The sequence below is a fragment of the Mus musculus genome, chromosome 3 (assembly GCF_000001635.26).
Source record: "Mus musculus strain C57BL/6J chromosome 3, GRCm38.p6 C57BL/6J".
Taxonomy (NCBI): Eukaryota; Metazoa; Chordata; class Mammalia; order Rodentia; family Muridae; genus Mus; species Mus musculus.
In genome coordinates this window covers 41697142-41710407 of record NC_000069.6, presented here as the reverse complement: position 1 = coordinate 41710407, position 13266 = coordinate 41697142, and the positions used below count along the sequence as shown (strand labels likewise).

The following is a 13266-nucleotide window of genomic DNA, read 5'->3' as shown; positions in this document are numbered from 1 at the left end:
ATGAATACTTTTAATATCATCATAGCGAATTTCTGACTGTGTAATCCTAATGATAATTATATGATATTCTAGTGTACAATATTCTTTTATCCGTGCTGTGATTTGAAATAATATATATAATCTGATCTATAAAACTTTTAACTTCTGGGGTCTAATAGAAAACAAATTCTTCAAGGCTGTTTCCTATTTCAGGTGAATACTAAGGCCTTAAATTATTTTGTCGTTTTCACATAAGATCATTCTTCTACTGTACTAGAAATCTATCATTTGATTTTATTTATAAATAACTTTACAAATATTACTTCATCTCTATTTTCCTGGTTGCCTGTTATTCATTTGTTTTCTGACATGTTAAAAATCTGTTCCAACTTTATGTTATTTGTACAAGTAGTCTTTAATAGGACTGTAGGACCTGATGAAATTATTTTAAACTTGTGGAACATGGAGTTTCTTACAGCAGTTACACAATTACTACAGTGGCTCCTTTGCACAGTTGATCTTACCCATTTTGGATATGCTTGAATATGTAGTTTCTGGTGTTGTGCACATACTTTCTAGCTTTTGAAATTTCTAGTCACTTAAATGTTTGTAACTGCACCTTCTATGTGTAAAATATTTATTGGTGAATAATTTATTGTACAAATAATGATTTTACATAAATGTAAATCATTTTTGTAATGTAGCACCATTGCCTCCTTGTTTCACTTTCAATCATTTATATTTTTTTATTTATTTGACTACTAATTGACACAATAGAAGATATAATGCCAATGTCATACAAATTTAGATGTACGATATTAGACTTGGTTTTAGTTTTATTTAAAGCATGGGCAATAAGCAAAACACTATGGATTTGCTCTATTTTCCTATTAGGATCAGCTGAACAATTTTCAACAACTAACCAAGAAACTCCATGTTGCTAATGAGAACATAGAAATGGTAAGTGGAAATGAACACTTTCTGTTCCTACTTTTTATGAATTAGAAACTGTAACTATATTTATTCATTCTTATTCACATCAAAGCAACAAAGCATGTTGTATGAATTAAGGCATATAAACAGTATCTTTCCTGATTTCCTTACATATTTAGTAACTGAACATACTTCTTTAAACTGAACAGTACCCTTTAAAGATCTAACCAATGTGTATTTGAATTACATCCTAATCTGAAAACTCTCTTCGGGTATTTGGGGTATTTGATGAGGTCTCTTAAGAGTAGAGTGATCTAGATCTTCAGCTCCTCAAAAGTAATGCACGCACCTACTCTTTAGTGTTTCCTGTCACACACAGCCAGAAATGTCATAAGAGTATCATAGATCTGTGCTGAATGAATAAATTGATTTCTTTTAAAGAACTAAACTAAGACCCATTTGTAAATTAACTGTCAATATATATGATTAATATGTGTAATATATATATGTATGTGTGTGTGTGTGTGTGTGTGTAGTTCCTACATTCTTCTAAAACAAATATAATTCAACCTCCCAGTTCTACTTACTGTCTTTTAATTCTCTTATATTTCTTTTGCTTTCCTTATCTCCTTGGAATTTTATTTTTACTCATTGTTGAGTAATAGAATTATATAGAATTAAAATAGAATTAAATAGAATTATAGCACTCTGGGGGATCCCTCCCTGTACTGTTCATTCTTCCCTAGTTACTCTGCTAATTCTTGCTAATACCTAAATAATGCCTGTGCTTAAGAGTAGAGTTATGTCATCAAAAGTAAGTTATTTTATTCCACTGTCTTATTAATCAACTGTTGACTCCTTATGTTAATATATAGAATGTCCTTTTTCATTTGTGTTATTTTTGAGACATTAGTTCCATACTCTAGCAAAGGCTAGCCTGGATTTACCCAAGCTGGTTTCGATCTCTTGACAGTCCTCCTGCCTCACTTTCCCTAGTACTGGGATTGTAATCTGGTTAACAATTGGGTTTTCTAATCATAGATTTGTTTCTTTTGTTATTTTCTTTTTACAATATATTTCTGAGGAATCTTAATGCTTCAAGACAAAAGGATTGCTAAGTTCTAGAATTAAAGGCTTTAAATAATATATTTCTACATGGAAGCTAGTACTTCAACCTAGTATCACAATTATTATTGTTTCTCTGAGTGTTTCTCCCAGAACAATAAGGATTATATAATTCTTTGGTATTTCTCCTATAGATACCTTATTGTATCAATGACTCCTAAATATTTTTAAGGGAAGTCATAGGAAAAGCATGTTTGAGTGTTCACATGGGGTATATTAAACCATGGTAGTGCCTTTCATTCCAGTATTCATGAAGCAAGAGCCAAGGCAGGCTGATCTCGTTGAATTAAGGACCATACTTGTGAGACCCTGTCTTTTTAAAAGAAAGAGAGAGAGAGAGAGAGAGAGAGAGAGAGAGAGAGAGAGAGAGAGAGAGAGAGGAAAAGAAAAGAAAAGAAAAAGAAAAGAAAAGAAAAGAAAAGAAAGGAAAAGAAGGAAAGGGAAAAAGAAAAGAAATCAAAATCAAAACAAAAAAGGAATTTGCCTATAAAAGACAAGTAATTCCCATTTAAAAGGTCTTTTACTAGGCTGCAGATACACAATAAAATAATGAGTATAGGGTAAACTATATTTTAGTAAGACTTGAGGACGGTGTGAGAGTAGACAGACCCTTTTCCCAACACACACTAATTCGGCAATCAGAACAATTGAACAGTTTCTGCATCCAAGAGAAGATGATTTTACCAGTCTTGGTAAAGCCAGTGGGTTGGTTTTAGTTTATACTAAAAGCCTAGTGCAGCGCCATAATATCCTATGATCAAAAATAAGACTAGCTCCCAACTTCCTCCAGAAGAAGTGAGAGATTGGTGTGCACATGTAAGAGTCTCAACTTTTCTGAAGGGGATCTCAAAACTTTGACTTCTGTCTTGTTTGTCTTGGAATTCTCACAGTTCCTAGACTGTTTAGCCACTGTGTAGAGAATGGTGCTGTGGTGCTGCTTGGACTAATAGATGTCATTGACCCTGTCCATCTCTTACTCATTACTAGCTAATGGGTAAAAGCTCAGCTCTTGGCTTCCTCCTGCAGGAAACAAATAAATCTTTGCATCCTGCACCCTATCTTCTTAGGGTTATCTAAAAACACGTCAGTCTTGTTGGTCTTTGTGCTCTGTCCAGCAAGGGAGTTGGGGGATTAATAACAGACTAATGCATGCCACAGTGTCTTACCCCTCATTTATCACAGAACAAGTACATAAAGCTATTTCTGCCACTATCTCTAGGAGGAGGCAGGATACCTCCCAACCCTGTAACTAGCTATTTAGTAGAGGTCCTCTCTCAGTCTTCGAAGACCAGGAGGATTCCAATTTTCTTTCATGCCTAGAAACCAAAACAATCACCCAAAAAAAAGTTAAAAAAAAAAAAAAAAAAAAAAACAAAACCACAGACGTTTCAAAAGAACCACATGAATTAACCCTAAGTAAGGGAGATAAGGCAGGTAGGGGGATGGATGGATGGATGGATGGATGGGTGTACAGGCAGAAAGATAATAAAGAACTTGACAAAATATCATAGTGTCTTAATAAGATGCTCACTGAGGTTAATGAAAGCAATTCATGAAACGTGGACTTATATATAAAAATAATGGAAACCACCAAAAAAAAAATACAAAATCAACTAACCTGGGCCCATAGGGGTTCACAGAGGCTGACTGGCCCACTAGGGAGTATTCATGGACTGACCTAGACCCTCCACATATATGTAACAGTTGTATAATTTAATCTTCATGTAGTTCTCTTGTACAGGGGCAGTCTCTGACTCTATTGCCTGTTGTTGGGACCTTTTTTCCCTACCAGGCTGCCTCCTCTAATGAGAAAATGAGCCTAGTCTTGCTTTAATTTGATATGCTGGGGCTGGTTGGTATCCATGGGAGGACTCCCCTTTTCTGAAGAGAAAGGGAAGAGGAGTGGCTGAGATAAAGAAGAGAGGTAGAGGGGAAACTGCAGTCAGGATGTAAAGTAAATTAATAAATTAATTTTAAAAACAATGGGACTAAAAGATACAATACACTAACCCGACAAATTGACTAGAGGAGTCTAGATCAAATGAAAAAGTGAAAGAATTCAAGTAAGAGGAATTAAGCTCTTAGTAAATCAAGAAAGACAGAATTGGTAATTGAAGATGTTTTAATTACTAACAACATTTTGAGATAATTTTAAAAAATCATCACCACAGTTTTTAGTAACTAGCAGAATGGAAGAATTTTAAGAGCAAAAGAAGGAGCTGAGATTAAAACACCAAACAGATATATAAAACAAGTTCATTGGAGCAGAAAATTTCCCAAATCTACAAAAAGATAGGGCATTCCAAGAATAGGAACCATTAAGAACTCCAAACAGGGCCAGAAAAGAATATCTCCATGTCACATTATAGTTAAATGCCAAGAGTACAGAACAAAAACAAAATAGAGAAAGCTATAAGTGAAATCTTGAGTTGCTTCTAAAGACAGACTCGTTAGAATTACATCAGACCTCTCCTCTCAGGAGAAACTCTAGGAGCCAAGAAAGCACAGTATGATATATTTCAATCTCTTAGAGTAAATAACTGCCAGCTAAGATTATCCTATCCAACATAGTTATTTAAAATCAATAGAAAGATGAAGATCTTCCAAGATGAACACAACTGAAAGCAACACATGCCAACTAAGCCAGCACTAGGGAATATATTTAAAAGATTCCATTGCAGAATGGAGGAAAAGAGAATCATGAGACCTAAGAATAATTCTCATGAGGAAAGATTAACAAATAAGAGTTAGGAATGAATCACGCATGCTCAACTCAAAAACTAACAGACCTCTAAGATTAACAACAGTAAAAACCTGTATGTACAGAGCAGATCTCAAACCAAAACTAATCTGAAGGTAGAGGTTACTAGATATTAGCAAAGGGAGCAAACAGTCTATAAAGAAAATGTAACTATCATTTATATGTATGCAACAAATGTTGGTGTGCCATTTCCTAAACAAGTATCACTATATATAAAAGGATATAATAATAGTGGGGAATGTCACTATACCACTCAATATCAGTAAATAAATTATCCAGATGAAAAACTTTACACAAACTTCAACATGAAATTATATAGGAGGCCGTTGCTCTGCTGCTAAGGTCAAAGTCTGATGTCACCAAAAAGCCCTGAGCTCAGTACAAAATGGTGGACCCTTTGTCAGTGAGGGTTCCTCTTCTCCACCTGGGAAATCCCAGCCTCCACACCCTCTACCTGGGAAATGTCATCTAGCCTTGGTTATGATTACAGATTCAGCTTCTTTCTCTGGACGAGAACCTGTTCAGCTAGCACTTGAGATTCCTGGAATGTTTCCCTATGCTAGTGAGGCATCTCAGTACCTTTGCATTCAGCCAATGACCTTTGCCCATCCTAGATATTCCAACCCTCCTTCCCCAAAAACTCTATAACCCTTGACTCACTCTGAGTCAAGTTGATGTCTTCCTGAAGCTGGTCTTGGTATATCATTATTACTGTTTGTACTCACTGGCCCACCTGAAACCCTGTTCATCTCTCTACTCCCTTTATCCTTATGGGCCACTAGTAGCAAGGACTCCAAGGAGAAGGGAGACCCATCCGGGGCCACTTAACAGACACCCCCTAGCCAATGATTGAAAGCTACTTAGAGAAGAATTTGTGTTCACCAGACATGACCACCGTAAGTGGTTATCTAATCACAAGTAATAATCCCTAAAAGAATACACATATAAGCAATAGTAAGTACACAAATACACTCAGTAGGTTACATTTATATAGTCACACATGAAGTGTATATATGTGTGTGTGTGTGTGTGTGTGTGTAAATATATATGTGTGTGTACATATGTGTATGTATACATATATATGACAAAAATTAAAATAAGAGACTGTGAATTTGAAAGGGAAATATGAAGTAAAATGTAGGAGGGTTGGAGAGAGGAAAGAAATAATATCATATTTTTATTTTTAAAGGGCTTACAGAGATGTAAAAGAATCAAGAGGAAAATAGACAAAGAAATGATAATGCAAGAGATGAATCTGAGCACATTTGTACATACACATGTTTTAATGAAGCCCATTATTTTATACAATTAACACATTATAATGAAGATAAACACAAAATACAAATATGCTGGGCACAAATGAATATTACTAGAAGTAGAGTCAGAAGGATAGAAAGGTTGGCCTATATATAATAAGACTGTGAGTATTTGCTGGGCGGTGGTGGCGCACGCCTTTAATCCCAGTACTTGGGAGGCAGAGGCAGGCGGATTTCTGAATTCGAGGCCAGCTGGTCTAAAAAGTGAGTTCCAGGACAGCCAGGGATATACAGAGAGACCCTGTCTCGAAAAAAAAAAAAAAAGACTGTGAGTATTTCAAATTGATTTTAAAATAAAATAAATTGGGCAAGAAAAAGGACTCAGTGGATAAAGGGTGCTGCCAAGACTGGAGACAGGAGTCTAATCCCTAATACCTATGAGCTAGAAGCTAAAAAAATGACTCCCACAGTTGGCCTTTGACCTTCATGTGTCTTCCTCCAATAAATACATGGAATTTTCCATTTTTAAAAAATAAAACAGATAAATTAGCAATGTTTCTGGAACTTAATCTCAGTGATAAACACAGGTTTTGTCCTACCCATGAACATAGGCATTCTCAGTCTTTATATCTCAGTCCCATTAACATTGTTCTACAAGATACACCATTGGTTCCGTAACTCGTAGCACTTTTCAGGCTTGTACACATGTAAAGGGATAAAAGGTCAGCCAGGGAAAGTGCTTGGGGAGCAATGCGGGGTTGGGTAGATTTGAAGCAGAATCAATGGGAGTAAGTGATGAAGCTTCCTTCATGAAGACCCAAGGTTCTTATCTTATTTTGTTTTTCCTTTTTGCTTATACTGGTTCTAATAAGTGTTTTTGATTTGTTCTTATGACAGACTAACCACCACTTCCTGAAAACAGTAACTGAACAAAACATGGAGATTGAGAAACTTCGAAAACATCTTAGGTATTTTTCAGACGAGTTTGATTTATTATTATTATTATTATTATTAATTACATTTATTCAGGGAGATTTGTTTTAATGCCATAGATTTTCCTATCATTTGTCTTTCTCCCTTTTTATTACACCTTTGCCAGAAACACTGCATATATGTACATCAGCCATGAGTTCATTCAGTGAGGAGGCAACTATAGCATATATGTGAGGTATATATCATAATAAACCAGGGGTTCCTCTGTTCTATTGCTTAACTCGCATTGGACTTCTGCCTAAGAGAAGGGGGCTCCAAAATCTTAGCAGATAGTTACCAAGACATACCAGTGGGGGAGTGGGCAACTGAGACTGGGAAAAGAAAGATGCACCTAGGATGGATAGCCACTGTTTTGCTTCTGTGATAGAACTTCTGACTAAAAGCAACCTGAGAAAAAACGAGTTTATTTTAAATGCTTACCCTTCCATGGTGCTTTCCATCACTGAGGCAAGTCAGGGCAGGAACTTGAGGCAGGAATTACTGCAGAGACCATGGAGGAGTGCTGCTTACTGGCTTGCTGTCTCTGGCTTGCTCGGGTACCTTTCTCTTAAAACCAGGATCACCTGCCCAGAAGAGTCACTGCCTACAGTGGACTGAGCCCTCCCACATCAGTGATTAAACAAGCAATTCCCCACAGACCAAGGCTAATCTGATGGAAGCAACGCCTAGATATCCTCTCTTCCCAGTTAACTCTTAACTTGTATCAAAGTTGATTTAAAAAACAAACAAACAAACAAACTAGTGAGCACATTTGTAATCCATGGAACATTATATACCTATTAAGAGGAATAAAAGAATAACAGCTACCTAAAATTTTAAGTTAGGATTTGAGGTAGGATTGGGGATGGAAGAGTAGCTTGGCTACAGTTCAAGCCCAGGGCCTTGCAAATGCTAGGAAGGTCCTCTGCCACTGAGCTACACACTCAGCCCTAATAATATATAAGAAATTAAAAAAAAAAAACAAAAACAAAAATCAAATTTTAAGATGAGTAATTTTGTAGGATCTAGATTTTTCTAGTTTGTTGTAAAATAAATTCAGAATATTCACTGATAATTATCTGGAGCTCATTGAAAACTGCTATAATATAATATCCTCCTTTATCTCTAATTTTATTGAATTGAGTCTTTTCACTAGTTTTGCTAAAGATCCATTCACCCGGGTATTTATCCTTTCCATAGAACCCACTCTTTCATTAATCTTTTATATTGTTCTTTTAGTTTTCCGTTTCATGAATATAAACTCTGGTCTTTATTATTTCTTTCCTTGTGCTGATTTGAAGGTAAACTTTTCTAAGATCTTGAGTTTTATTATTAGATTATTTATTTGAAATATCTGATTTTTTTATTGTAGGCAATTGTAACTATAAATTTTCCAGCTATAACCACTTTTTTCTGTTTCCTTCAGGTTCCAGAATGTTATGATCTCATTCTCATTTGATTCTAAGAATTGTTTTATTTCCATCCAGATTCCTTTAAGTGACTCACTCATTCTTTAGAAATGCGTACTTTGCAGCTTTTGGGTGGAATAGTTTGTAGATGTTACGTCCATTTGATCTATGGTATAGTTTAATTCTGAAGTTTGTTCATGTGTTTTATCTGGATGGCTTTGATGATGAGAATGATTGCTGAGATGTTATTGAAGATACCCATTATTGTTGTTTTGAAGGGGGTTTTTTTATTGGCTTTTATTTTGAAGAGGTTTTATGGCCTTTTATAGAAGAGTTGGTTTATAATAATAGGTATTGTTGTATTGAGTGTATGTAATTTTGCTGTACTTGAATCCTTCATCAATATGAACTGGCTATCCTTTTTTTGTTTTGCTATTTTGCTTTCTGTTAACAAAGACTTTTAAATAAGCACAACAAAATGAATCAGTGAGCAATTAGGAACAACTTCAAAAAGTTTAAATGATAGGGACTGGGGAGATGACTCTGGTTAAGATTTGCAAGCATTGGACCTAAAGTCAGATCCCTAGCAGAGATATAAAAGGCTAAGCATACCTGTGAATTCCTGTAGCCCCTGCTCTGCGGAGGTCAGGAGAGGAGAATTGTCAAGCTTGTGGCCTTTACTCTAGCTGAGAGCAATAGAGGAAAACACTAGATGTTGGCCTTTGGCCTCTACACGTGTACATAAGTTAGGGTTAGAGACAACTACACCTGTGTAAACACATGTGCTAACACAAACATCTTACATAAATAAGTAAGTAAAATTGAAGAAATAGACGTTTGCAGTGATAGAATGAGAAATTTCAGCAAATAAATATAAAAATCTAAAAACAAAACAGAAAAATGAGAACTACTATGCCAGAGAAACTTCAGTTCTTTAGTGAGAATATTTTTTTATTAACATAATTTGGAATAAATTGTTCAGGAGAGAGACCAAGAGAAAGAGAAAGACTGAAAGAGGAATAGTAATCTAGTTGTTCCTTGATAAAATAATAAAAAAAAAATTATTTTACCAAGTGTCTTAGTTACGGTTTTACTGCTATGAACAAACACCATGACCAAGGAAACTCTTATTAGGAAAACATGTAATTGGGGCTAGCTTACAGGTTCAGAGGTTCATTCCATTATCATCAAGGCAGGAGCATGGCAGCATCTGGGCAGACATGGTGCAGGCAGAGCTGAGAGTTCTACTCTTCATCTGAAGACTACTAGCTAGCAGAATACTGGCTTCCAGGCAGCTAGGGTGAGGCTCTTAAACCCATGCCCACAGTGACACACTTATTCCAACAAGGCCACGCCTACTCCAACAGGGCCACGCCTTCTAATAGTTCAACTCCCTGGACCGAGCATATACAAACCATCATACCAAGATAATTATGCAGTTTAACAAACTTATTGTTATTTATAACGGTGAGTTTAATTGAATAAAACAAAATGTATTCATGGAAGTATGGTCTATCAAAACATTATAAGTCAGTGGGGAACTGATATTGGGAATCGTTTCTATCTATAAGAGAGTTTTATAGGAGTTTTCCCTTTCAAATTCATTTTTAAATAAGTTTATGGGTTTAATATCTAAATAAGAAGCAAAAACTTCACAGAATTGTTTTTTTAATAAGATAATCAAAAGATTTTGCTAGGAAAATACTGTTTTTTATACTTAAATTCATTTTAACTGATACATTAAAATATGAATATTGTATATGTTCATGGAATAATGTTTCTTGTTTTAAGTCATATACACATTATATATGGTAAAAAAATTCTCTTTTTTTATTTTTTATTAATCATTCCATTCATTTACATCTCAAATGATATCCCACTTCCTAGTTACGTCTCCACCAACCCTCCATCCCACAACTCCCCTCCCCTTTGCCTATATGAGGGTCCTCTTCCCCACCCACATTCTCCCACTCCACCGCTTCAGCATCCCCCTATGCTAGGGTGTTAAACCTCCCCGGGACCAAAGGACTCCCCTCCCTTTGCTGTCAGCCAAGCCTGTCCTCCGCTACATGTGTATCTGGAGCCATGGATCCCTCCAGGTACACTCCTTGGTTGGTGGTTTAGTCTCTGGAAGAACTGGGTTGTCAGGCCAGGCTATGTTGTTCTTCCAATGGGATGCAATCCCCCTATGCACCTTCAGTCTTTCCACCAGCTCCCCCACCAGGTTCCCTGAGCTCAGCCTGATGGTTTGCTCCGAGCATCCACATCTGCATTGGTCAGTTGCTGACTGGTCCTCCCCAGGAACCACCACACTAAGGTTCCTGTCAGCAAGCACCTCTTGACCACACAACAATGTTGGCTTGGTGTCTACAGATGTAATGGATCCCCAGGTGGGGCAGTCTCTGTTCCATTTTTTGTCCCTGTTCTTCCTTTGGACAGGAGCATTTCTGGGTTAAAAACTTTGAGATGGGTGGGTGGTCTGATCTATGGCCCAAAGGCTGTGCCTATCTACCGGATGTGGGCACTACAGGTTCTGCTTCCACCTTCTCTGTGCATTTCAGCTAAAGTCATGTCCATTGGGTCCTGGGAGCCTCACATTTCCCAGGTGTCTGGTACCCTCCAGTGGCTATCCCTAGTTCCTCATGCCCCCTACAACATACTTTAGTTGGATTTCCTGACCCTCTGTACCTCTCTCAAATCTCTTCCAGTTCCTGATACTACCCCCCTTATTTCTTCCCCCTTCTCTCTCCCTCTACGTCCCAAGATCTTCCTGTTCCCTCCTCAGTGCAGGTCTGAAGCTTCCACATCCTGGTCTTCCTTCTAAGCTTCTTATGGTCTGTGAGTTGTATCATGAGCATTGTGAGCCTGTGGGCTAATATCCACTTATCAGTGAGTAAATACCTTGTGTGTTCTTTTGTGTCTGGGTTACCTCACTCAGGATGATATTTTCCATCCATTTGCCTGTGAATTTCATGAAGTCATTGTTTTTAATCGCTAAATAGTATTCCACTGTGTAAATGTACCACATTTTCTGTATTCATTCTTCTGTTGCAGGACATCTGGGTTGTTTCCAGTGTCTGACTATTATAAATAAGGCTGCTATGAACATAGTGGAACATGTGTCCTTGTTCTATATTGGAGCATTTTTTGGGTATATGCCCAGTAGTGATATAGCTGGGTCTTCAGGTAGAACTATTTCCAATTTCCTCGGGAAACGCCAGACTGATTTCCAAAGTGGTTTTATCAGCTTACAGTCCCACCAGCAATGGAGGAGTGTTCCTCTTTCTCCACATCCTCGCCAGCATCTGCTGTCACCTGAATTTTTGATCCTAGCCATTCTGACTGGTGTGAGGTGGAATCTCAGGGTTGTTTTGATTTGCATTTCCCTGATGACTTAAGATGTTGAACATTTCTTTCAGTTGCTTCTCAGCCATTTGAGATTCCTCAAGTAGCTCTGTACTCTACTTTTTAATAGGGTTCTTTGGTTCTCCAGAATCTAACGTCTTAAATTCTTTGTATATTTTGGATATTAGCCCTCTATCAGGTGTAGGGTTCGTAAAGGTCTTTCCTCAATCTGTGAGTTGCTATTTTGTCTTATTGATAGTGTCCTTGACCTTACAGAAGCTTTTCGATTTTATGAAGTCCCATTTGTCTATTGTTGATCTTAAAGCAAAAGTCACTGGTGCTCTATTCAGGAAGTTTTCCCCTGTGCCCAGCTATTTGAGGCTCTTCCTCACTTTATCTTCTATTAGATTCAGCATATCTGGTTTTATGTGGAGATCCGTGATCCACTTGGACGTGAACTTTGTACAAGGAGATAAGAATGGATCAATTTGCATTCTTCTACATGCAGACCACCAGTTGAGCCTGCACCATTTGTTGAAAATGCTGTCTTTTTTCCACTGGATGGTTTTAGCTCCCTTGTCAAAGATCAAGTGATCATAGGTATGTGGGTTCACTTCTGGGTCTTCAATTCTATTCCATTGATCGACTTGCCTGTCTCTATACCAATACCATGCAGGTTTTATCACAATTGCTCTATAGTACAGCTTGAGGTCAGGGATGGTGATTCCCCAAGCTCTTTAATTGTTGAGAATAGTTTTCACTTGTCCTGGGTTTTTTGTTATTCCAAATGACTGGGCAAATTGCTCTTTCTAACTCTATGAAGAAATGAGGTGGAATTTTGATGAGGATTACATTGCATCTGTAGATTGCTTTTGGTAAGATGGCCTTTTTTACTATATTAATCCTACCAATCCATGAGCATGGGAGATCTTTCTATCTTCTGAAGTCTTCTTTGATTTCCTTATGAATTTGAAGTTCTCATCCAACAGATCTTTCACTTATTTGGTTAGAGTCATACCAAGATATTTTATATTATTTGTGCGTATTGGAAAGGTTGATGTTTTCCTAATTTCTTTCTCAGCCTTTTTATCCTTTGAGTAGAGGAAGACTACTGATTTGTTTGAGTTAATTTTATATCCAGCCACTTTGCTTAGGTTGTTTATAAGCTGTAGGAGCTCTCTAGAATTTTGGGGGTTGCTTATGTATACTATCATATCATCTGCAAATAGTGAAATCTTGACTTCCTCCCTCCCAATTTGTATCCCTTTTATCTCCTTTTGTTGTCTAATTGCTCTGGCTAGAACTTGGAGTATCGTGTTGAATAGGTAAGGAGAGAGTGGGCAGCCTTGTCTTGTCTGATTTTAGAGGGATTGCTTTGAGTTTCTCTCTATTTAGTTTGATGATGGCTATTGATTTGCTATATATTGCTTTTATTATATTTAGGTATGAACCTTGAATTCCTGATCTTTCTAATACTTTTAACATG

At 36.9% G+C, this 13266-nt stretch overlaps 1 protein-coding gene across 6 annotated transcripts in view; it reads left to right on the top strand.

Annotated features, from left to right (window-relative positions):
• The window catches only part of Sclt1 (sodium channel and clathrin linker 1), a 115847-nt gene that overhangs the window by 32144 nt on the left and 70437 nt on the right, over positions 1-13266 (top strand). For all 6 annotated transcript variants that reach the window (NR_155540.1, XR_867171.3, NM_001081411.1 and 3 more), the window contains exons 8-9: positions 874-939; positions 6952-7022. Coding sequence is in view for 4 of the 6 variants with exons in the window: in NM_001081411.1 (NP_001074880.1) it covers positions 874-939; positions 6952-7022 (137 nt within the window). In the remaining 2 variants the exon portion in view is untranslated. The remainder of the gene's footprint in view (positions 1-873; positions 940-6951; positions 7023-13266) is intronic.